This window comes from Alosa pseudoharengus, unplaced genomic scaffold (genome assembly GCF_046254945.1).
Source record: "Alosa pseudoharengus isolate Yale_2024_CS ecotype anadromous, Long Island Sound unplaced genomic scaffold, YU_APseudo_1.1 YU_APseudo_1.1_scf_5, whole genome shotgun sequence".
In the NCBI taxonomy this organism is placed as follows: Eukaryota; Metazoa; Chordata; class Actinopteri; order Clupeiformes; family Clupeidae; genus Alosa; species Alosa pseudoharengus.
In genome coordinates this window covers 10,974,909-10,999,203 of record NW_027468837.1, presented here as the reverse complement: position 1 = coordinate 10,999,203, position 24,295 = coordinate 10,974,909, and the positions used below count along the sequence as shown (strand labels likewise).

The following is a 24,295-nucleotide window of genomic DNA, read 5'->3' as shown; positions in this document are numbered from 1 at the left end:
GTTTCTGAGATTCTGAGTTTCCAGGGCGGAGTTTAGCGTGAATATTTATGAACGCAAAGAAAGTAGAAGTTAACATGTTTTTGATGTTGTCATGGATTATCAGTGGTGGAGGAAGTACTGAATCTCAGTACTTAAGTAAAAGTACAAATACACAGAGAAATATTTACTTTAGTAAAAGTAAAAGTACCACAATGACAACCCTACTTAAGTAGCCTAAAAGTAAAAAGTACCTGCTTTTAAATGTACTTTAAGTATTAAAAGTAAAAGTATTTGCATAATGATTTATTCTCTTAATATCTATATTCTAAAAGAAAAAATAGTATGGGCTGTGGCATTTTAATTAAGGGCAATTCCATGCAAAGGTCATCCTTACCATGGAAAAAAAAGTTGTGCATACGCAAATAGAACTGTTGTTAAAATCTTCATTTAGGTCTATATTTTATTGTTTGTAACTGATCGGATTGAATTTGATGGATAATTACACCCTTTTTACATCATAAATATGGTGTGCAACCATACAGAAACAACATTTTTCACATGGTAATATTATACATATTTAAAAGTGGATAAATGGACCCAAGGTTCAAACAAATTGTGCCATTTGACAAATTCCAGAGTGACAAGGGAATGGTAGAGCAATGTCTATGCTCAGCTTGCCTTTAAGAGCACAACTCCTTACATTTGTAAGGCTTTTGTTTTTAAGTCAACAAGTTCCATGGCCATGTCACATCCATAACGTTTTATAGGAAAAGTTTATGCTACACATACAGTGTTGATGCGACAATGTCCATAGTGTCTGTGCAAAGCTGATTTATATCAATGTAAAGTGTGATGACCAAATTGTGCCACTTTCTTGCTTTTAAAACCTTTAATGGTGCGTTATGGATGTGACGTTATGGATGTTACATAATGTAAATTTACAAGACTGGAGACTTTATTATACCTCAAAGCCGATAAAACGTCTGTTCTGGTGGCATGTCAGTTTCAACGCATTTCATAGTGTTTACAATTGACATTTCAAAGATTATTAGGTTGATCAAAACCACAGGGAGGCCTTGCCTAACCATTAGCAAAACAAACATAATATTAAAATACCTCCAGTGATTAGCCTAGCCATAGCCTATTTTCAAGTGGCCTAATAACGAAAATCTGAGCGATTATCTTCCTGTAACTGTCATACTGTTGTTGTACAGTAACTGGATTATCGTGTTAGCTGGTGAAGATGGCTGACTTTGCAGCTGGAGTTAACATAGCAACCTCCTTCTGTTGCAGATCTGTTCAGCCTGCCGTTCACGTCTGCTTAACACAGTTTAATTTTAAATGTGACGCGATATGCCAGCATTTGAAGTGTCAGGTCCTCTGTAGCTAATACCCACAGAGTAACATAAGTAACGGCAGCAATAAACTAGATGTACCGCATAGCGGTACAAAATATGACCGCCTCTCAGTCCTGCATATTCTCTTCGCAAAAATAAATCACGCTTGTCAATTTGTCTCCATTTCCTACTCCTGCAACTCATGTGCATGTAAATGGAGTGTGTGTCTGTGTGTGTGCATGTGCGTATGCGTGCCTGTGTTTGTGTGTTTATGTGTGTGTGTGTGTGTGTGTGTGCGTGTGTGTGTTGGCATGCGCACATGCGTATGCGTGCCTGTGTGTGTGTGTTTATGTGTCTGCATTCATGTGTGTGTGTGTGTGTGCTTGCCTGTCTGTATGTGTGCGACTGTGCGTGCGTGCGTGCGTGTGTGTGTGTGTGTGTGTGTGTGTGTGTGTGCATGTGCGCGTGCATGTACTTTATGTGTGCAAATCACAAATGAGTGGGTATGGGTTAGGTTGATGCGGGCTCTTGAGACTAACATACCATAAATATTTTGTCATCTTGGGTGCAACGGTTCAGGTAGGGCTAGTTATTTAGGGGGGTGGCCACCAAGTTTCATGTTCCCTGGTGTTTCAGTAATCCGGGAATCACTGACCAAAATTGATGACGGTAAAAGAAAAAAAGAAAAATATTTTTTATATTTTAAATGACTTGTTGTCCTGATTATTCCTGTGTCTCTTAGTGGGCACTGAGGAAGCAATAATTTCATCGCTAGTTTGTCATGATGACTATTTAAATTGTTTCATATCAAAATTCACTACTTAATTATGTGTTTTATGTAGTTTGTCGAGGACTTGTTCAGACACGTCACATCCATAACGTGAAACCGTCACATCCATAACGCCAGTTTTTCCTACATAATGCATTACGAAAATGACGCATAGTTTCAAAAACACACTTTTTGTGTTCATTCAAGTCTCCTTCATGCTACATATATCATAGTTTCGGCAGTTTCCTTCAAAATTCACAGAGTTTGTAGAAAACCTGTAATCTCTCACAAAAGTGTGTCCATTTCATGTCACATCCATAACGCTGATAAAATGCTTTGTATTCTTAGGATGAAATTGATTATATGAAATTTGAGGATTTCTCAGTATTCAGAGGACAGAGGTTACATTAAAAGTTATGCAAATTAATTCACTGATACTAATTTTGCCCCCACTCTAAGGCATTTTGTTTACCAATATGAGTCCAATTGTCACATCCATAACGCTGGAACTGCCCTTAAGCTAGTTTTAGGTTAGGCTATATTCGACTAGATAGTTTTAAGCTAATGCAATTGTGCTTACCATCTGTGGCCCAGTTTACATTCTGACTTACAATTCTAGAGAATGTAATTCTGGTTATCTACTAGGGTGATCTGCTGAGTATATCATTCAGCAAAACACAAGAGCCTGAAGTTTTACGGGGTAGACCAGGGAAACGTCGGGTGGATCGTAATGCCAATTCTGCTGATTGAACAGAAAAGTTGCTGAGAAAGGTGTCTTTATGATTAGGTTCAGTTTCACTTGCGCCGACGCACATAGACATTGAATGAGCGCTCACATTTCTACCCCCCCCCCCCCCCAATTGTAGGCTATGTCTCTTTATTTGATCACACACAATTAAGAAATATTTCCTAATCTGGAAAATGCTGCGTTTTTTTCGGCCAGCGGTTCTATAATAGTCCATTCATTTGTGCCGCAAATGATCAGACGTGTGACAGAAGCATGGGCATAGCCTGTAACTTCTCTGATCCGCGGATAGCAATCTCATCGGAGAGGAGGCCCTAACGCTGCAGATAACAGACAGAGAAAGGCACAGAACACAGTTGCATGTCCAGTGTAGCCATGGGTCTGGTGAATATAGCCTACCGAATGCAGATGGCTACAAGCTCACGATTTGCCCAGGGGGTCGTTTCTAGAAAGCATCGTTTGCTAACTTGCGTCGCAACCTTGGTAGTTCGCTCCATCGTTCTTGGATTTGGTGTTTCTAGAAAGGGTAGTTCGAACTCTCAATCGCAAACAAGGACGCAAAGTTTGGTCGTTTGAACTACTGCCCCTAGGCAGTCGCACTTGTGTCGTTCCTTGGTAGTTCCTGTTGGTGTCCGGAGCGCCTAACCAAAAATCACAACCGCCTAACCAAAATTTGCGAAGTGGATGTTTATCTCGTGACTCAATGATTGATCTATCCTGTAGCTTAATTTTGATTAAGACACTGCTCCCCTACTTGGCTCATTCTTGCTATTTATGTTAATTAAAGAAGTGCCTTGCTTTTAGTATTATAATCTTCACAGTCCCTAACAACAGTAGTGTTAAATGGTGTAGTGGCTAAAGCAGATGACTTATTATCCCAACGTTGTAGGTTCGATTTTCTTATGATATGAGATTGTCCTCTTGCTTCTCGCTACCTGCATGTGAACTAGTGTGACACGTAGATTCAATTGTTTTTGACTGATGTATTGTACCTATGGTCTCTCGATGTAGAGTAATTATATACATAAATATGTATGGTCAAAACCTATTGTGTCCCGTAGGCCTACTCTTACTCAGAGATGCAAAGAAGAGATAGGATGCGAACTCCGGCCGAGCGCGCAGTGCACCAATGCGCTGCCGTTAAGCCACGAGACAGTTGATAACCTACGGGATACCCAGATATTTGTCCAGGCTATATATTTTTTCCAACACATAGATATTTAATACAAATAATGACTCATTTTGGTCTGCTTAAGTTAACTGTTTTATATGCTTGCAATAGGTTTAGGTTTTGGCTGATGGCAATGACAATACCAGCATTAATCACTCAGTTTAGATTAGAAACATGTCTACATAGGCCGTGACAGAACATTTCTAGGGGGTGGGGTATTACACGTTGCCACTGTTTCCACCAATGATATGTATCGCTGCATCATCAACAACGTTGTTGGAACTATGGTGTTCGAACGTCGGAGGTAGCGAATTGCGACACAGGTACGATGCTTTCTGGAAACAGGTGTAACAGTGTCGTTGTTTGGTCGCAAGTTGCGTCGTACCATGGTGGTTGAGCAACGTTGTTGCTAACTTTTCCAGAAACGACCCCCAGAGAGGGTTAAAGCGGAGCTAGTAATCAAGGATCTTTGCTTTGCCTGGTCTAGACTAGAAGCTTACGTTTCAAAGATTTAGAAGCTGGGCATGTAGCGCTCCAGAATCTGTGGTAGCAACCCCGCCCCCTGGTAAAACAAACGTGTTTGTCAGAGAGAGAAAAAAATCTGATCATAAAATGTATTGTAAAATGGAACGATGGTGTTGTAGAAATGTAGCGGAGTAAAATTACAGATAATTGCTGTAAATTTAACGAAGTAAAAGTCAAAAGTATGCACTATAAATTCTACTTAAGTAAAGTACAAATACGTGGAATATTTACTTAAGTACAGTAACGAAGTATTTGTATACTTCGTTACATTCCACCACTGTGGATTATTAATGGAAAGTATGACTATGTCGTGTTGGAGTTTAGATGCAAGTTGGCGTCAATGTTGTTATCTTATGTCGCAGCCAGTCAAACAAAACTTTGTGTCAGATTCAGTGGGTCGCTTACCATTAAGGATATTGGCAATTTTTACACAGTAGGCTTTGATGGTAGTCCTAGCCTAGGCTATTATGTTTTTATCGTTTTGATTGAAGCCTAGCCTCTGTGCATCTGTAGTGACATGTTAGCTCAGGCAGCAGCATAGCCTACATCAGATTGACACACTGTATAGCCTACAACACAAATGTAATAAACTAGCCTATGTTACACGCCTGTGTATGTCCTAACTCATCGTGTCATTGCCCTCATGCACATGTGATATGTTATTCTGAGACATAATCTATAGGAATTACTACACATAACTAAACACACAAAAAGTTGTGAAAACAATTTATTGTTAGTTATTTACAGCCAGGGCAAATAAACTGTCCTTCAGTGTCAGGCCAGTTTACACATTTAGTTTTAGGCCTACCAGCCCTGGCAGCAATCACATTGTATCTTCAAGACAAAAAACATTGGCTTGACATCAGTATTAACTCAAAGTTGTTAAAAAAAAAAAAAATATCATACCAAAATACCCACAGAGTATTGTGTGCAAGAATAAGGATATACAAAATAAAGTTTGGGTAATCAGCCTTCAAAGGGCAGAAATGGGGTGCCCTGTCTATCTATTGTACAGCAGTTTATTCTTTTCAATTTTAATTTTACATTATAAGAGGGAGTCTGGCCAAGTTAGCCTAATATTCCTAGGGAATAGAACATAACAGCAGATTATGCATGACATGACTCATTTGGGGTTTGAAGGGCCAGATTACTACCTGTTATAATCAGCCCATATAGTCATTCACCTCAATCTGATTAACTTTACGTTATAGTCCCCCCCCCATCATCCTCATTGAGCACATAGGTTCTTGTAAAGTACTACTTAATTGCATTTGTAACCATTACCTTTTGAATATACAGATTCTATATGACCATACCCCACATTAATAACATTAACCCATTCATCCATGTAAAGCTAGACAGTGTTTGTAAGGTAATAAAGCATATTGACTTAATGCAGTTATGACCTTTATGAATAAACATAACCAATATACTGTAAGTGCATGGCCCATATTGATGCCCTGCTTCCCTAATGGCACAATAACGGAGCGCTGGCACTGCACGTCTCTCTCACACCATTACGGCAGTAATGTCAGCACCCCATTGAGTTTGTGAGCTCTGCAAGTAGACCATGAGTCATGACCAGGGCTGTAGTGGAGGCTAAATGTGAGTAAACACAGTTTATCCACCTCTGAAATTTCATAAATACAATTTATCCACCTCTTATTAGAGTTTATCCATCTCTTAAAATAGTTTATTCACTAATTACAACTTTTAACGTTCAAAAATCACACTGTGTTATCCACATTCACAATATGTACTGTACACCCATCAACACTCTAGGAACCATTTAATACCGCTGGTATTGTTATAAACACTGGACACTAACCTCCACCATCATCAAACATGTTCTGAATGCCTTTTTCAAAAAATCCGATACCACATGGCGCAGTCCACCTTACCATGATCACAGAATTCATAGTTAACCCACCTCTTATTTTAACACTGTACCACATGTCATGGCAATTCAAAGTAAGTCGATATGACCAGTTCACATATCAAAGTGATCACTCTGCCTTGACTGAGAGTATACCTTATATAGGACACAGATATGACTGATGAAAAAATATGAAAAACTTTGCCCAGATACTTGTTGGCAATAATTTGCACTGATGACAGCTTTGATTTGCAGACTTGGAAACAACATGAAGTGCTACAAGTCCTCTAGAAGCCTGTATGGGTTTCAAACATGTTCTTATCTCCATCACTTTAGATACTTCAAACTAGTTGAGTGAATTAGCTCAAACATACACACAATGTCTGGCACCTAGACAGACAGAAAATTGCAATGCACTGCACTGCAATTTGCAAAAGATACACAACTCCTTGGTTATACAGTTCTGTGTATCAAACTAAATAGTAATATGCAATAAGATTTAACCATCAATCATGAAGCAGTCATGCTAAAGACATTTGAGTCAGGACAATCACTCACACACACTATAGAAACCTACTGGGTATTCATGCGATCCTTTGGCACAACAAGCTATGTAAAGAGGAAGGTTTGTCAGACCCTGCGAACCAGGAAGCAATAGTATACCACTGAGTTGCCTAACACATTCTCCAATTATACATGCATCAAACTAACATTTGTCATAATGAGTTATCATGAATAAGCATGAACATGTTTTTGCAAAACATCATCAAGTAATGATGATTAAACAAGAGCTGTGGTTTGTTATCAGTATCATTTATTGCAATGGCTACCTCATAGGTACTGACTTGAAGGTATGCCAAAACAACTGTAAAATGTTTAACTGTAATCTATAAACAATCCGTAATGTGCCAGCAAAAGCAACACATGTATTGAGTGTGATAGATGATTCTTACTGATATTATTGTCCGTGGCGCTCCTATGTACAGGTCATTCTATATTATGTATACATCTCCTTTTGATGAAATAACAGAATGCATTATGCAAGCAGGGGGTTATGCTCTAGATTTTGTATTTGTTTTTTATGTCCTCCCATATGTGTAGTTGAGCGATCTTTGACTTTGAAAGCAGCCCAACACAGAGGGAGTTTTGCAGATGATAAAGCCATCAGAAACGGCAATTTAGTCTGAATAACCTTCATAATCACAGTGCTGGCGGACGCAGAAAAGTGCACAGCAGCCCTTGGCTCATTAACGAATTCTGCTCCGAGGAAACAAGACTACTTCCAGTCGAGCGCGCACCGGGGGACCTTTCCACAACATGTCCACAGAATGAATGTTTCACCCTGATACTGCTGCCGCCAGTCACCAGCAACAGCAGCAGCTGTAGCCATATGGTTTCAATGGGATAGTTCCTCATCTGAGACATATTCGTCTACTTATAACATATCAGCTCGTATCACACGTAGCTGCAGGAATATGATCACACAGAAGTCAAGAGTGATACATCACTTTTCCATAACGGAGGGTTTTTTCCTTTTTACAAATGGACTTGGGTTATCATCCAAATTACTCTGTTCTGCTCAGATCTGTTTCTTTTATCATGTTTCGCCGTTATCTATATTGGTCCGCAAAGTACTGGAGCTCTCCGTAGCCATGGCGATAGAGTGACCAGATGGGAAGGAGCTGGCAAGCGAACTTGTGGAGATTTCGAGGCAGGCAGGCAGTGGTGGTGGTGGGGGGTGGATTGGTGAAGTATGTGGCTCTCTGTGAGCTGGAGAAGATCCAGACTGTGCACACAGCAAAAAAAGAGAAGTAAAAATTCCCCAGGGTCCCCTTTTTACCCTCTGGCGCCATGCCAGGTTTCTTAGCCATGACGGGGCTCAACATTCCCTTTTTATTGCCCCTAACAAACTAGCCTCTCTCTCTCGGTCTCTCTCGCCCTACGTCTCTGTCCATCTCTCTCTCTTCCTGCCCCAGTGAAGGGCAGTGGGCATGGACACAACAGGTAGCCCTCATATAGGGCACCCACCACTGGTTTTAATGGCTGGGGCAGGTCTTTGTGGGTGCCGCTGTGTGCTTTCCCCTGATGAGTGCTTGTGCGGTTATTTATGGGAGTGCGTTAATCACTCTGCTTCTGTGGGAAGATGTTCCGGGGGACACTGGGCATGCTCATCTGAGACCATGCTCTCTACACGGTCCATTAGGCAAGGGTTGACCACAAACACAGACTTGTTAAGGACTTACATGGCTGCACATGCTAAGCTCCGTAGGCTAAGAGTTAGGTTGAGTTGCATTCATCCAAGCAGATTTTGTGACAAAAGGCAGATTGGTCTGGAGTTTGTCGAGGGATGGTCATGCTACAAAAAAAAAAACTAGATGAAACAATTTCGTGTTGTTTTTGGAAGAGTTGCCACTGAAAGCATTGTACCTACGCATCTCATGCATAGCACCCCCTTCCCCCCTTTTTTGGTCAGGTCTTCCTTCACTCTACCATGGGTAGCCAACTATGACTAAGCCATGTGGAGCCAATGGCATGGTTCCAAGGTAAACAATGCTGTTCCCACCCAACCATCACCATCACTGTTGTGATGAAATGCACTATTAATTTTCAATTCAGAAGAAATTGTACATAGCTTTTTTTCTCCAAAAGCAACGTCTCAGACCAGTGGTGCAGGGCCTTGGATCACTCCAAGCAGGCGCTGAGACAAGCATGTGTTCAAGACTGATGCGTTATAGCGTTGGTCTTTTGACACGAGTCGGAGAAATAGCGGGCACAAGGGAAGGCAAGTGAACAAATAAATACACTAGCCTGAGAAGGGACATTAAACGAGACCTTTAGCTTGTCGACAGTGCCCGTTGTTGACTTTGCCCATCTGGTCCTGATTTGGGCCTGGATGAGTGAGATGTTTGTTGCGGCTCGAACGCGGGGGTTTGGCAACCTCCCTGACCCTACTGCGGACTCCGGGGGAAAAGTACTAAGAGTCTCATTCGGGAGAGGACACCCAGCACACAATGGAAGTCATTATTTAATCGAAGGTAAAGAAACAGGAACCAGAGGACAATGTGCAGATGCTTGGACACATGGTTCAATGGGGGTGGGGGAGGAGTTGAAATATTTGTGCTCACCATTCTCTGCGCTCTGGGGCTTTATTCCTACAGACTCTCCCTATATAGCAGATCAATGTTTGGCTTGGAAGGGGGAGTGTGTGTGTGTGTGTGTGGGGGGGGGGGGGGTGCTCCAACTGTGTTCAAATAGCCTCACACCCAGGGCTAAAATTAAATTGGCTGGCCACTTATCATAGTTCCCACTCCCACACCTAAGTAAATTTAGACATGCCTTTTTGCACAAAGGATGAAACAGTCCTCAGAGTAAGCCTGTCATTGAGTGATGTGAGCCAAGAGAGAACACTCTGCATCACTGAGTCACTGTAAAAACTATGTAGCAAGAACACACACACACACACCATTTTATAAACAGCTATCTTCATATAACTATAATATTTACAGATACATTTTGTTATCAATTCCAATTTTGAGTAATATTTGAAGGAGGGCCATCTCTCATGGATAAACATTTGCGGCACTGCAGTACATTTTAGCAAGCTATGATTTTGAATTGTTATAAGTGTTGTGCAATGCCACAATGAAGCAAGAATAGAGACTCCCTACTTGGCCCTCATTGTTTGTAAACAGAAAGATGTGTAAACAGATTTTCTCTCACCCACAAAATGACTCTTCACTAATACAAGCAAACAACAATTTCACCAGCAAACACCTGTAGATACTGCAGGGGAAAAAAACTTAATTCGTTTGGCTGATAATCTGACTGCAAGACCTTATGCAGTTCTGCCAGATCTACCGTTCTGTGTTTGAAGTGCAGAAGGTAATGAAACAAATACTGGCTTTGCATCCTGCACCACCCAAACAGAGGAAATAATTTCTCCATTACAAGTCATCCACACTGCAACGGTTAATTTGATGTGATTGTTCTAAAATACGGTGCTGAAACCATTTTCAGACAACCCAGAGTTCTTTGAGCCAATTCCAGCAATGGAAATCAGCAAGTGATATCCAATTTCCCAGGTACAAAAAAAAGTGACTTTACATGAAACTTATTACAAGGTCTCCAGAAACACGGCACATATTACAGACTGTGGAGTTTGATCGACACGTTAGTTAGTTTATAGTGAATTTGTTACTTCCTGAACCAAATATTGACCTGAAGCCAAACATTTTTCCTTTTGTCACCAATGAGATCTCATTGTAAAGTGTTTGCCACTATTCATTTTTTTGTTGAAATGAATTAGAAACATGTATATACCAAAGGAAACTTCAAGCCACAGTGTTGAAAACAATCTGTCATTTTGATGGGAGTTGTGAAAGATGTCTTTGCACAGATTGACAGGTGAATAAACATAGGTATAGTTACAAGTCAGTGTGCATTTAAGAATACTATTTTCAAGAAAAGCTGTACTTTATTTTTGACCTTTTTGATCCTTCAATTTTGCATTTTAGTTTCTACAACATTCCCATTTGTATTCATTGCACTTACGTCTTCAGTGAACCAACAAGTGAAAAAAATGCTTTTTCCAGCCAATTGGAACCAACAAGTATACACAGGTACAAATGCTGGTTGGGTGCACAGTAGAAGCATTGTTTGATATAATCAGAGTTGGCTGTACTTGACCTATCATCTAATCAAAAGAAAAACAGAAGATCAACTCTCATGATTATTGCTTGTCCTGCGCCAGTGCACACAGCCTTATCTCAGCTGTATTTTTTTATTTTTTTATCAAGAGGAAAAATCACAGTCCCTGCTGCACTGCATGTACACACCTCATGGAATGATCAATATCCTAACTGCTGTTAAACGTTTCCGTGCTGTGACTTAACTTTTACCTCAGAGCCGTGATACATAACAGGACTAAACCTATGTGGTTTGCACTTTTCAATCAAGCCAAGGTTTGCCGTGTTCTCGTTCTCCTGATTACAGAGTGATTTAAGGAAACTTTGTGTTCATTAGGAAATGAGCAAGTCGGCCTTTGTGTAGCTACACAGATTAACACGAGAATCCCACGCACCCAGAAGGAATCGGTGTTGACCTAAGGCTGTAAACTAGCCCATGCATGTCTTGAACTGTCACTTGAGACAGTAGAGAAGGGATTAAAGCTGTTTTAATAGTAACAGCAACAGAGGAGTCGGGGGCCTTGGGAGAGGTACACAATTGTTCTGTTCTGTGTAGATTAGAAAGGTTGATTCGGACAGAACTAACCTAATAAATAGTTGGGATTTGCTGTCCGCTTTCTAACGGAGACATTTTCTTGACTGATAGCATTTCAACGCGGGCTGTGTATCATTTCAAGCAGGATGGACTGTTTTAAAACACCCCATTAAGACCAGGTGACAAGACTTAAACATGACCCCCCATTCCACCTAATCTCCCAGGTATTGTCCATGGAGTTGACTCGTTAAGAGGTGCCTCGTTAAACGAACACATGTCCGATTTACACTATTCCTCATTCTCCACATCCCGTTGCTGTCAGGGCCACAGTGATCATGCTGAAACAGGACATCTGTTTTAAGTTAGGAGCACTGGAGCAGGCCCTTTTCGCCGGCCTATCTGTGTTCTCAAGCTCTTAATATGGGCATGTCTTGTGTAATTTTAATCCAAAGGCAGGAAGCTAGGGTCAATTAACTGGTCAAAGCACACAATGGCTGCAGGGAGCCAACTTTTTTTTTTTCTTGTTGTGTCTTGTTTGTGACTATTAATTTTTACAAGCCAACCATCAGCCAGCTTCACAATTCTGTGACAAGGGAAGGGATGTATTAAACAGTGCCCTAATGCTATTGGATGTGGATAACATGAGGCACAGTAGAGCTGTGTACTGTGTGCAGTCTCTGTTTCAGAGCGCTGTTGCTCCAACTCCCTACTAACCACATCAGGAGGGCAGAGGTCCCCCAGGAGTCTTGTGTTTATTTCAACTGTGATAAATTTATCTCCCGTTAGTCCCCTCTTGGTGTTTTTATATCCTGAGGATGGTATATTTACTTTTGCTGAATTTAGAGTACACAAGGACCTGCTAGGTCATTGTGCTGCACCTTGGCTGACACCAGATTGATTCCCAAGGACAGAAGGTCACTCAGGCAAGGAACAAGCTCATGTATAATAACAAACAAAACGATTTCCAACACAGCAACATATCGGAAAACGCTGGAGCAATTTTCTCTGTGGGCACGTCAGAGAAATTATATATTAGTGAGGTGATGTCGCTGAAAAAGCAGCATTTCTGAGTTTTGTTATGAAGCTGAAGTGGTGCCAACCCCTATGCTTTCAATTTCAGAGTGCAGCCCTGTGACATTTTTCATCCTCGGCTTGCAAAATGTTCATGAATGGCCGACGTTTCTTTCATTTAAATCAGTCAGCTGCAACAGCTAATGGACATGCACTCTAATTCGCAATGAAAATAGTAATGATGCAGTTTCATAAGGAACAATGAACAAAAGGTGACCCAATGTCTGTGATGGGACAAAGTGTACCTCATTCCTTTCTGATCACTGTTCAACACAACATGAGGGAGCCATGCGAGAGTTTGTGACGACAAGCACAATATGAATGCAATATTAAGAGGGTAATTTTAAATATAGACAATACCAGATGGACAGAGAGTGGCTGACTATAAATGGACTTAGAGAGCGGCTAACAGTCATCTGACAGAAACACTGAAAACCCATCAGGCTTTGATCAACTTTTGGTGACTGGTGTATGAAAGTCACACACACACACACACACTGATTAACGCTTTTCTCTGTTTTCTATTTTGTTTTTGTTTTTATCACCAGCTAGAAAATTATATTCAGGAGAACATCAAAACAGAGATTGTCCAGATCCACGCAAATGCTGTCCATAACCAAACAGCTACGATGCTGAAGATCGGAACCAATTTGTTGACCAAAACTGCAGAGCAAACGCTGAAGCTGAATGTTGTAGAAGCCAAGGTAATGTAGGCAATCGTGTGTTACTGATATGTCAATCAGAGGCAGATTTATTGTTAATAATTAATGTTATTTATTAATTGTCAATCCACTATTACACATGTTTATATTTGCATACATTTGCATTTGCAACATTTTTTATAAACCAAATATAATGTCATATAAGACTGTTTCTTTATGACATGTTAGAATATAGCTGTTTTTTTGACAACTTGTCACTGTCACACAAAATTGACTAGACTAAGGAGATACCACTGAAGAATGCTGACTGATATCATATAGATCATATCACCCATGTTGAGAAACATTCTTGAGATGAATCACAGGCTCATTTCCAATGCTACGTCATTCATAAGATTTACTGTGCCATAATGTGTTTGAGTTCATGCACGAGACACTTATGCTCATTATATGACTTTGCAATGTATATCCATTCTAGATGACTTGTTAAATTTTGACTTAGAATAGAATTCCTTGTTGATGTCTAACAGTAGTGCAGTCTGACTCTCTCTTATCATACACATCTCACACATGATCCAATCTACATGAATGACAATACTTAATTCCAGAAACATGGGAGCAGTAGCCTGGGTGAACCCAGACAAACCTGTTAGCAAATTTGAATTTCTTCTGCAGGTTGGTCTGGAAAGGAACCACTGACGTTTGTTTCCAAACCACCAAAAACCCAGGAACGTGTATTTTCTTTTGGAATTGAGTAAACAATTTAAAACCTTTGTTTACAAGAAAGATATCTTTGCTGCACTTCTGGAATGATTTTGTAAGACTTAAATGGCCAAATTTAAGTTTCTCTGCTGGTTAGGCCTGTGGAAGTAGTACAACGGCAAGTTCGGAAACGGGCATCGATTCTCCTCCTTTGCAGATGGACCTGCAGAGCAAATGCAAATGTGCTAACAGGTTTGTCTGGATTCACCCAGGCTATGGCAGCAGATCCATATTCTAGAAACAGAGGGTATGGGAAACAGATATCATTCTTTTGAGTCATTGTAAAATGCTAAGAGACATTGTAACTGGGATATGCACTTACTAACTTCTTTTTTTACCTCTTATTTAACTTTCCTTTAATGTAACTTTTTACACTATCTCTTTTGTTCTTTGTACCCTTACCCAGAGCCTTTTTATATTGTCAACTCCTAACTGCCTCTATTGTAAGACACTTTGGTTCAACTACTGTTGTTTTAAAATGTGCTACATAAATAAAGTGACTTGGCTTGACTTGAATTGACTTGATTTAAGGATTGATTGGAGGCATTCATTTGATAATCACATTCATAAATAAATAAATATAGCCATTTCACTACTTATGAAATGTATTCACTTCATCGTCTTCACTTCATGTTTGGTGTCTATAATTTCAAATCTCTCTAGGTCATGAATCAGACGTCTCGAATTGAAATTCAATTATTGGAAAACTCGTTGTCTACAAACAAACTCGAGAAGGAGCTTTTGATGCAGACTTCAGAGATCACTAAGCTTCAGGACAAAAACAGGTGAAAGAATTGCTCGAATCCTTTCCCTAAACTTTTACAGATAATTAAGTCGTAAAAAGCAAATAATTAATCATCCTGCTATTACAGTACATCTGAAGAATCTGAGTAATACCCACTTGAATGGAGCCTTTGTTTTGGAAAATGCTAATTATTCCTTTAATTGTTTGTTTGTGATGCTGAATCACTGCGGCTTAAACACTGAGCTGATTTAAGTCCATATTCTCCATTCAAAAGATGTATTACATTAAGTCTATCTGTTTAATCTAGAGAAAATTAACTAGAACTTTTATGGGAAATCTGCAATTCATGCTTCACGCAGATTTCCCATAAAAGTTCTAGTTAATTTTCTCTAGATTAAACAGATAGACTTAATGTAATTCATCTTTTGCAAAGGTTGGATCCACAGCTGACTGTTGTTTTCTGCTCTTGTTGTGGTTACTGTGCAGTCTACGTGAAATCTCAGAGACAAATGTAATTGGCCACTGCATCACTGCTAAAAGCAGCTCCATGGGGGATTCAAGTGCTCTTAGTCCTTCATCATCATTTCAAGTGCACTTGCATTTAGTGTGCAATCAACACCAGAAATCCAGGGAGAAGTGAAAGACCACAGTCCACTCTATTCCCATGCTCCCATTAATGTTCGATGGTCAGCCACTCTGAACCTTAACCTCTGTAGTATGTATAACTGCAGAGGGCATTTTGCTGAGTTACAATAACGGGTTGGACGGAAAATGTTAAGGCCCTGACTTGCCATCTCTTAGGTTGAGTATATTTACTGAAATAGTGCGAAGGAACATTAAAGAGCCAGTATACTGTATGTAGAAAGGTTTTTCTTTGGGGAACTCTGAAAGAGTTGGTTTGGGAAACATGCATAGAAATGTAAACAACGTATTGGTACATCTTAAACGCTAAGGGACATTAGGTGGGTTTACATGACAGTTTTTTTGTCATTCTGAATAAACTATTCTGAATGAAAGATTTGTGCCATCTGTTTACACGGGGTATGTTCTATTTCATTGCTGCTACAGCAGGCAACCCAATTGACTAGATGCATGGCTATTCAGTCAGAATAAGATACACCACCTCTTTCATTCTTTCATAAAATTATAATCGGATCAGCCGTTTTATATGTGTTGTTTCTATTCTGATTGAGACGTTATTCTGATTCTATTCAGATTAAAAGTGTCCATGTAAACACACCTATTGTTATTGGGAAAGCCGACTGAGATACAGTATACAGTATATGTCTATGCAAGACACAGCTACCAATGCTTCACAACCACCTGCTTTGATTTTGCCTGCCTCTAGCCGGTTGGAGCACAAGGTGCGTCAGCTGGAGTCGCAGCAGCGCACGGAGCTGGAGGGGATGCGGGAGGAGAAGCAGCACCTCCAGGAGGTGGTGCGTCGGCAGATGGAGGCCATCGAGGCCCTGGAGCGGCAGCTGCGGGCGGCCAGCTCCAACAACTCGGCCCTGCAGCGCCAGCAGCAGCAGCTCATGACCTCCGTGCACACGCTCATCGGCCTGGTGTCCGGCGGGTCGGCTGCCCACCGCCCAGGTGACTATCGGCACTCATAACGACTAACACAGCTAGGAGTGATGCTTCAGCTGACTATGGTCTCTTTTAACGACTAACACGGCTACAGTAGGAGTGATGCTTCAGCTGACTATGGTCTCTTTTAACGACTACGGCTAGGAGTGATGCATCAGCTGACTATGGGCACTTTTAACAACTAACCCTGTAGGAGTGATGCATCAGGTGACTATGGGCACTCTTAACAATCCAGAACTAGCGAGGAGTGCGGTATCACACCTGCCCATGGGCTCTCTTAACAACACTGCTAGGAGTGAGGCATCAGGAATGAGCATCAAATTCATTAGCACATGTTTGTTTATGAGAATGTTGTCACATATAATAATAAAAAAAAAAACACTCAAGAAAAGGAAGAGATTGAGTGTGTAGACCCTTTTCAGCAGGTTATTTTTATACTGTAGGTATCTAATGCAGTTTGGGTTTTTTTGTGCTACTGGGCACCCCCTGCAATTGCAAGTGTGTCTTTTACACAACGGTCATAAATACCACTCTTGGCTATCACCTTTCCTCCTGGACACAATACATGTGGATTTGTTTACAAACCAGTCGAGATCATTTTAAGAAAAGCCATGTCAACTGACAAGGTAATATAACACAATTTAATACAATAGTAGGCCATTGATTTTGATTCAACGGGACGTTGGCAAGCAAGTTGTCCGGGATGTTTGGAAGGCTGGTTCTCCTTAGGCAGCTAGACTACGGCTGCACAGGCCAAGTGGTTCTCCCTACTAGAAGTTTGTTTGCCATCAACATGACTTTGAAGCTGTTATATGAAGGTAAACAACTGATGCCTTTTAGTTCACCCTCCTCATCTGCACCTAAGATGCGCACACTGACCTCTATCTTCTGTTTGTGAGAGCTGCAGTCCATTGGACAGAGCTCAGGTTTCTGGATGTAGATCATGTGGAATATAGTAAGGCCAAATTAAAAGATCTTCTAATAATGAGGCATGGAAATAGTCCAGAGATGACTTTGATTAAGCACTTTTTAATACATATGTAAACTAATGAGTAATATATAATCAGAGATCAAACTTGCTTTTATCTGCTTGAAGCACGTTGTGTTCTGAGTGCTTCAGGCATTGGCACTAGTGTGTAAGTCTTAGAGAGCTTTTTGAGGGGAACTGTATCCTTTTGTCATCTCATCCAAGATGTTTAGAAAGAGAGTAAAATGGGCTGTGACAACAACACTCTTCACAGTGATTTATTTGGCAGTATCTGGGTCTTGGGTCACACTCTGATAAAACTGTCTAATCCCTGACCAAAGTAAATCCTGTTCAGCGGTAAACATTACATTTTCCATATTATCATTTACCAGAGGTGGTTTGCTCTCAGATATACAAAATACACATCAAACTGCTACAGATCTGTGCTATATTTGGCACAGTCCTCAGGAATTAAATTGTTCAAATTGTGATGTGCAGAAATAGAAGATAAGCAAACGTAATTTGCTTAATTATAATTTACTTAATTTATTCAGATCACATGTAGCTTCTTTGACAGTTAATCTCATGTTTGATGCAGTTTTGCAATTTCATGTCATATCCAAAGACTAATCCTACCCCTAACCACACTGACATATGTTCTTTTTAAGCAAGAAGGATTATGTGCACTGAAAATTGGAAATTCTTCCCCACATATCAATCTCGTCTCATAAATTGATGCTATTCCTGAAGTTGATTGTGAAACATGTAAAAAGTATTTGGGATGTATGTGTTTGCTGACAGGGCAAAAGTTGAAAGAGCAGAAGTTTCAAGACTGTTCACAGGCCTTAAAAGCAGGTCACAACACCAGCGGAGTCTATTACATTTACATTGGCAACGTGACAACACCAACCAAGGTAAGAGTCATAAAGCTCTCATTTGTTCCTCGCTCTTTCTCCCTGTACGTTTACGGCGAATCAATTGTACAGATGTGGAATTCATTTATGTCCGACTGAAATGCATTTTTATCTACATAGAGACACAGTAAATCATATTTGTGCATACATTCTGAATTGATTTTTGAAGTTTTCCTGAATGTATGAATTATACTCAATAACAGCAATATCTAATAATGTTCATTCTGATCTATTTACAAACTTTCCCAATCGCCATTCCTTTTCAATAGAACTGAATGGAAATATGATTCTCTCGTTCACTATGCCACTGTATGCAGCCACAGGTGTCATTAAACCATTTACAGGCTTGACAGTCTTCCAACAAGAATGCGTAACAATAGAGACTAATGTTGGAATATTGAATTAAACATCTTTTGTATCTGGACTGGGCTGTGAGCAATGATCGTGCTTGTGAGTGGCTTTTGATAAAAGCGTCTGCCAAATGAATAAATGCAAATGTCAATGTTGTACGTCTGTTTCTGTTGAAGGTGTTCTGTGATATGGAGACAAGTGGGGGAGGGTGGACCATGGTTCAGCGGAGGATCGACGGTAGCACAGACTTCCAGAGGGGGTGGGAAGAATATAAAATGGTAAATGTTCCCTGCAGACTTATCAACAAGTAGGCTACCATTTGCACAGTGAGAATGATGTGTTCAAGCACAGCTTATCTTGTTTCAACATCTGTACATTACATATGGCCGCAACCGCTTTCCCATCCATGCTATCCAAGACGTAAGGCATCTAACTCAAGAAGCACTTAGAAAAGACAAATTATCAGATGTTTTCCTACTTATTCAGTGGAAGTTTTGATGAAGCGGGCGGGTATGCCTGGATGACATAAGCTCACAAATCATGAGCTGTAGAATGAAACATGGAGATGGCAACCGTGTCTGACAGCTTGGCTACATCCCCGCCAGAGGTTCATTTTTTTCACAGAGCATTTGGAGATCCAATTCTGTATTTGAGAAGCTGTGGAAAATAAACTCTGCATGTTTGTTTATATATTTAATTAAAAGAAATGGATGAGTTCAATAAACAATGCTCTCTTAAACAATTTCATTTTTTTGTAAAAATAAAGAAGTGAATTTAAGAAGAAGGGGATAAAAACAGAATTGTGTCCTGATGTCATAGTGAAAGACTAAAGACACATAAAATTAAAGTTGCCATGGCAACCGCTTTCTTTTCTCAGGGTTTTGGTGACCCAGCTCTGGAACACTGGCTGGGCAACGAAGCCGTGCACCAGATGACCGGCCAGACACAGTATTCTCTCCGAGTGGAGCTGAAGGACTGGGAGGGACACGCGCATTATGCTCTTTACGACCGATTCCAGCTGGCCAGTGAAAAACAGCAGTACAGGTGCTACTACATCGGATTTTAGTGACACTTATTTTAGCTTGTGCTGGCACCCATTGCATTAATGAGTGACTCCGGGATTCCTCAACCTGGGCCCTACTTTTAGATTGTTTTAGGTCTAAATTTTCACTACAGTCATAAATGGTACAAAATAGATCTATTTCATTCCAGGGTTAAAGTATCACCTAATAAAATGCATTTTTTATCATCTCATAAAATCAAGTCTTCACAAACGGCAGCTGCACTGGAACATTATTGCTGTTAGCCTTTTACACCACTCACAATGTAGCCGATAAACCCACTGCATAGTCCTGCTATGAGTCTTTGTTATTCTCTTCCCCGTGTGTTCTGATGCTCTCTGATCTCTGTCCACTCAGACTGTTCCTGAGGGGCTACAGTGGCACTGCAGGGCAGCAGAACAGCCTGGTGTCCCACGGGACGGCCTTCAGTACCCGAGACAGAGACAACGACAATTGCCTCTGCAAGTGTGCCCTCATGCTCACAGGCGGTATGTATCATGCTTCTCTATGATGTCTCACATGTCATATAGTATCATGTCATGTCATGTCATGTCAGGTCAGGTCATGTCAGGTCAGGTCATAGATAGATAGATAGATAGATAGATAGATAGATAGATAGATACTTTATTGATCCCCAAGGGGAAATTCAAGATGTCATCATGTCATGTCACATCATGTCAAGTCATTATATAATATATCATATCATGCCATGTCTCATATCATACATCATATACTTTGTCATAGCATGTGGTTCCTCTAGTCAAGTCTGCCTAATTTGTTGGACCACAGGGACTTTCACATTCTGCAGTGCTGCATATCATTTTACAATACCCATCTGAGTTTCTTAGAGGATTTGTTGGCCATATAACAAGAAAAATATTTTGGAATTCTTGTAATAGATAACATGACAGACAGCTGTCACTGTGAGCCTGTCCTAATATAATAAACCGTATTATGAGACATATAGTAATTGCCCTTATCAACGGTGCTGCTCTTCTTCCTTCTCTGGTCTTTCAAATCAATGACTTTTGAGCCAGGGCCCAGAACTGGAGACAGCACCAAACTCTTTCCTATGATCCCCATTCCAGACTTGTAGTATTATGTAAAACACATTGGATTTTAAGGTCTGCTATTTTTTGCACATGTGCCCCTCTCAATCATAGCTATTTATTCTATGGCCTTGACAATCTCACGAACTGAATGAACTCCAAGACAAATAGCTTTTTAATACTATGTTTCTTGATTGATTTTGAATGTTGTTTGAGTTAATTGGTCCAACTCAGCTGGAAGCCTTTGAGATTCCCCTGTTGTTTGTATTGTAATTCATAATCAAACCACTTATGGGAAGAAGCACTTGACGAGTCTCGTCCAAAGTAAACATTCGTTGAGTGAGGTGATATTAGATTAATCAGAGATGAATCCACAGTGTCTCTCTCTGCACAGAGAAAGAGATAGAAAAGCCTGGTTCCCATTGAGACATTTTCAGTTTGCTTTGAAATCAAATCACTACCATTTTAGCTCAGCAGGCAAAGTGTACCATTTCAAAATACAGAAATGCTCTTGGGGGGATAGAGAATCTGCTCCAATCCTGGTGTAAAAACAGGATGAGCAAACGGAGGGAAGTGTCAGACGTGCCACTTGGAGGTGTCAGTTACACTTTAATCGCTCCTCCAGATTTCTGCGCCTGCCAGACATAACACTCACACCTCTGCTGCATTCGGCTCTCCCCGCAGGGTGGTGGTTCGACGCCTGCGGCTTCTCCAACCTCAACGGAATCTACTACGCCATTGGCCACAACATCCGCAAGCTCAACGGCATCAAGTGGCACCACTTCCGAGGGCCCAGCTACTCCCTGCATTCAACAGCCATGATGATCCGACCGTACAGCTTCTGAGGGAGAGGGACTCCGACAGAGGAGAGAGAGAGAGAGGCAGGCATGACGCCCTCAGAGCCCCCAACCCCCTCCCTTCCACCCCCCACTCTCTAGAAACAAACAAACAAAAACCAAAAAAGCATTTTCACAGGATTTTCTGACAAGCGTGACGGGCCCGAAAGCGAAACATTTGTAAATCAGCGTCTTGAATCTCAAACAATCAATCAGCCGCTGATTTGCTGTAACTTGAGCTGGAGACAGTGGTCGAGTCGAAAAAGACGGACAAAGGCTCTATCCTCTGGCTGCTGCCCAGGGCCCAGAAACGAGGCAGGCCAATCCAATCTACCCACTGACAGGCCAGAACCACCCCCCACCACCACCACCACCATCCACCCCAACCTCAATCCCGACTCCACCACATCTATATCTCCACCCCCCACCCCCCACCCCACCACCACCAGAGATGAGGCTGGCCAATCTACCCATGGACATTGAATACCCCCACCACCACCACTGCATCCCACCCCAACCTCAATCCTGACTCCACCACATCTCCATCCCCACCCCCCCTCCCCTCCCTTCCCCATCCTCATCAGTTCTCCCACGGTGTGCCCCGCAGTGTCAACAGACCTCCTTGACAGCGCTCCATCCTTCTGTCATTGCCTCGGCGCTGTAGGAGGCCGCCGCCGTCGTCAAGACAGCGTCAAATGAATGTGAGGGGAAAACACAGCGCAGCCACTCAGTGATGGCTGGAGATGAATATCAGATTCAGGCGGCTGAGAGGAGAGGTGCAGGCACTGCTGTAGAGAGAGAGAGAGAGAGAGAGAGAGAGAGAGGAGGAAAGGAACCTCAGAGGGACAGAGCTGATTTCCTGGAATCCGCTAGAACTGCACTTGCGACGTGGAGAGCATAGAAATGTGATGAACTATCTTTTTTTTTATCTCTGTAACACTTTTTTAACATTGTATTTTTATATGTGTTTTTATTATTACTTGTCAAGAGCAGGCCTGGTTTTCTACTTCAACTTAAACTGGATCGCAAGATGTTATGGTGGTAAATGTATGCTTATATGAGGGGATGAGTGAAGAGACATGACAACAGAGGAGACAGAGACAGATCAAGACTCTTTGTGTGACATTTTGTGCTCTAGAAAAAAGGTTTGACTTCACTGGCATGAAGTCTTATCATACCATCAAATGTTATGTTTGCTCTTCTAAACATTATCTCACCTCCTGGGAAAATGCACTTTAAGATGTATGAAATGTACATTAAGCAGTGCCTTCATAGAGGGACCTGAGTGAGTATGTAGCCAGACTATACATATATACAAAATGGCCCTGTAGTCTACTATGTCTTTTGCATCACATCTTCTTTGTGCCTATGCTCACTTACTCATTTCCTCCATATGAGAATAATAAACATCACCAATATACACCCACCATATACAGACAGACCTACACCTGTTGTGTACTCGCCTATTTAAACATCATATGTACTATTTCCATGAAATTCTTATTACAGCTACCATTAAACGGAATTAAAAGTCACTTTCCTTTAAACAGTTTTTGGCAGACAATTTTGTATATTTATGAACATCGAGTTATGATTTATTTAAGAGCCTTGTAGGCACATCAGTCCATGACTCAATAACAATCCACTCCTCACTCGACATCCAGCAAATTCTTCTCTCAAGGCCAATAAAAACACAAGTCCTGTTGTTGAAAAAAAAATAGCTCAAATCAAAAATGTTCTGGTACATGAACACAACACATTCCCATCTCAGTAAAATGTTTATCGTCGTATCAGATTTCAGTTTAACATGTCGATTGCCTTTTATATGTCTAATGTCAGTACCTATTATATCTGAAAAGCAGCTGTCCTGCTAAATGTGTCAAATTGTTTATCACAGGTCCCTCAGTAAAAATCCCATCCCGATCAATTTACAGCGAAATCAAGGTTATTATTAAGACATGTGTGCTGCATCTCATGAGTGAGTCCTTTTTGGCCGAGGCTACTACCCTTGGACTCAGTAATGAGCTTGGACAATGCTGCGAGACTATGACGTGTTTCCAGAGTGTGTTGATTGAAGGGATAACACTCATATGGAAATACTTACACGGCAGTGATTACATCTGTCCGCAGCTGTGGTTGTCTCATTTTATTTACTTTTTTTACAGCGTGTATTTGATAACGTAACAAAAGGGCATTGACAAAGAACAAGCCATTTTATTACCATTAGCATCACAAGTGAATGGCCTGCCCCATTAAAAGGCTATTTTTCACTTGAGGAGTCATCATTGACACCGACTTTGCCCCAGTTACTGGGCTGCCTTGTGTAAAGCCTCTCCCTTTTCTTATAGCTGATGTCTCGGTACAAACCAAGGAACACTGCAGGGAAACAGAGGGAAACAGCAGTTTGTTAAGCAGTCCCTTAGAGAGAGAGAAAGAGGGAGGGGAGAGCATAGACTGTAGTCTATGGGGGAGAGGGAGGGAGGGGGGTTCTTCTTGTTTCATTAGCAGGTTCTTTGAAAATGAGCCGGCCAATCAAGTTGTATTGTATAGAAGCTTCAAAAAGGCAACTACTGTGTGACCTGTTATATACTGCCTGAAAAGTTGCAAGAATCATTTTGCGCTGAAAATGTGTATACATTATTTTACAAGTTTGTTTAGAAATAGT

General features: G+C 41.0%; 1 protein-coding gene across 1 annotated transcript in view; it reads left to right on the top strand.

Moving 5' to 3' along the window:
- The window catches only part of angpt4 (angiopoietin 4), a 34,410-nt gene extending 11,233 nt beyond the window's left edge, over window positions 1–23,177 (top strand). Inside the window, exons 2-9 of the mRNA XM_076268124.1 lie at window positions 13,242–13,397; window positions 14,781–14,902; window positions 16,211–16,458; window positions 18,221–18,333; window positions 18,861–18,962; window positions 19,562–19,728; window positions 20,103–20,233; window positions 21,479–23,177. Of these exons, the coding sequence (XP_076124239.1) occupies window positions 13,242–13,397; window positions 14,781–14,902; window positions 16,211–16,458; window positions 18,221–18,333; window positions 18,861–18,962; window positions 19,562–19,728; window positions 20,103–20,233; window positions 21,479–21,639 (1,200 nt within the window). The 3' untranslated portion in view covers window positions 21,640–23,177. The remainder of the gene's footprint in view (window positions 1–13,241; window positions 13,398–14,780; window positions 14,903–16,210; window positions 16,459–18,220; window positions 18,334–18,860; window positions 18,963–19,561; window positions 19,729–20,102; window positions 20,234–21,478) is intronic.
- Window positions 23,178–24,295: the final 1,118 nt, after the last annotated feature.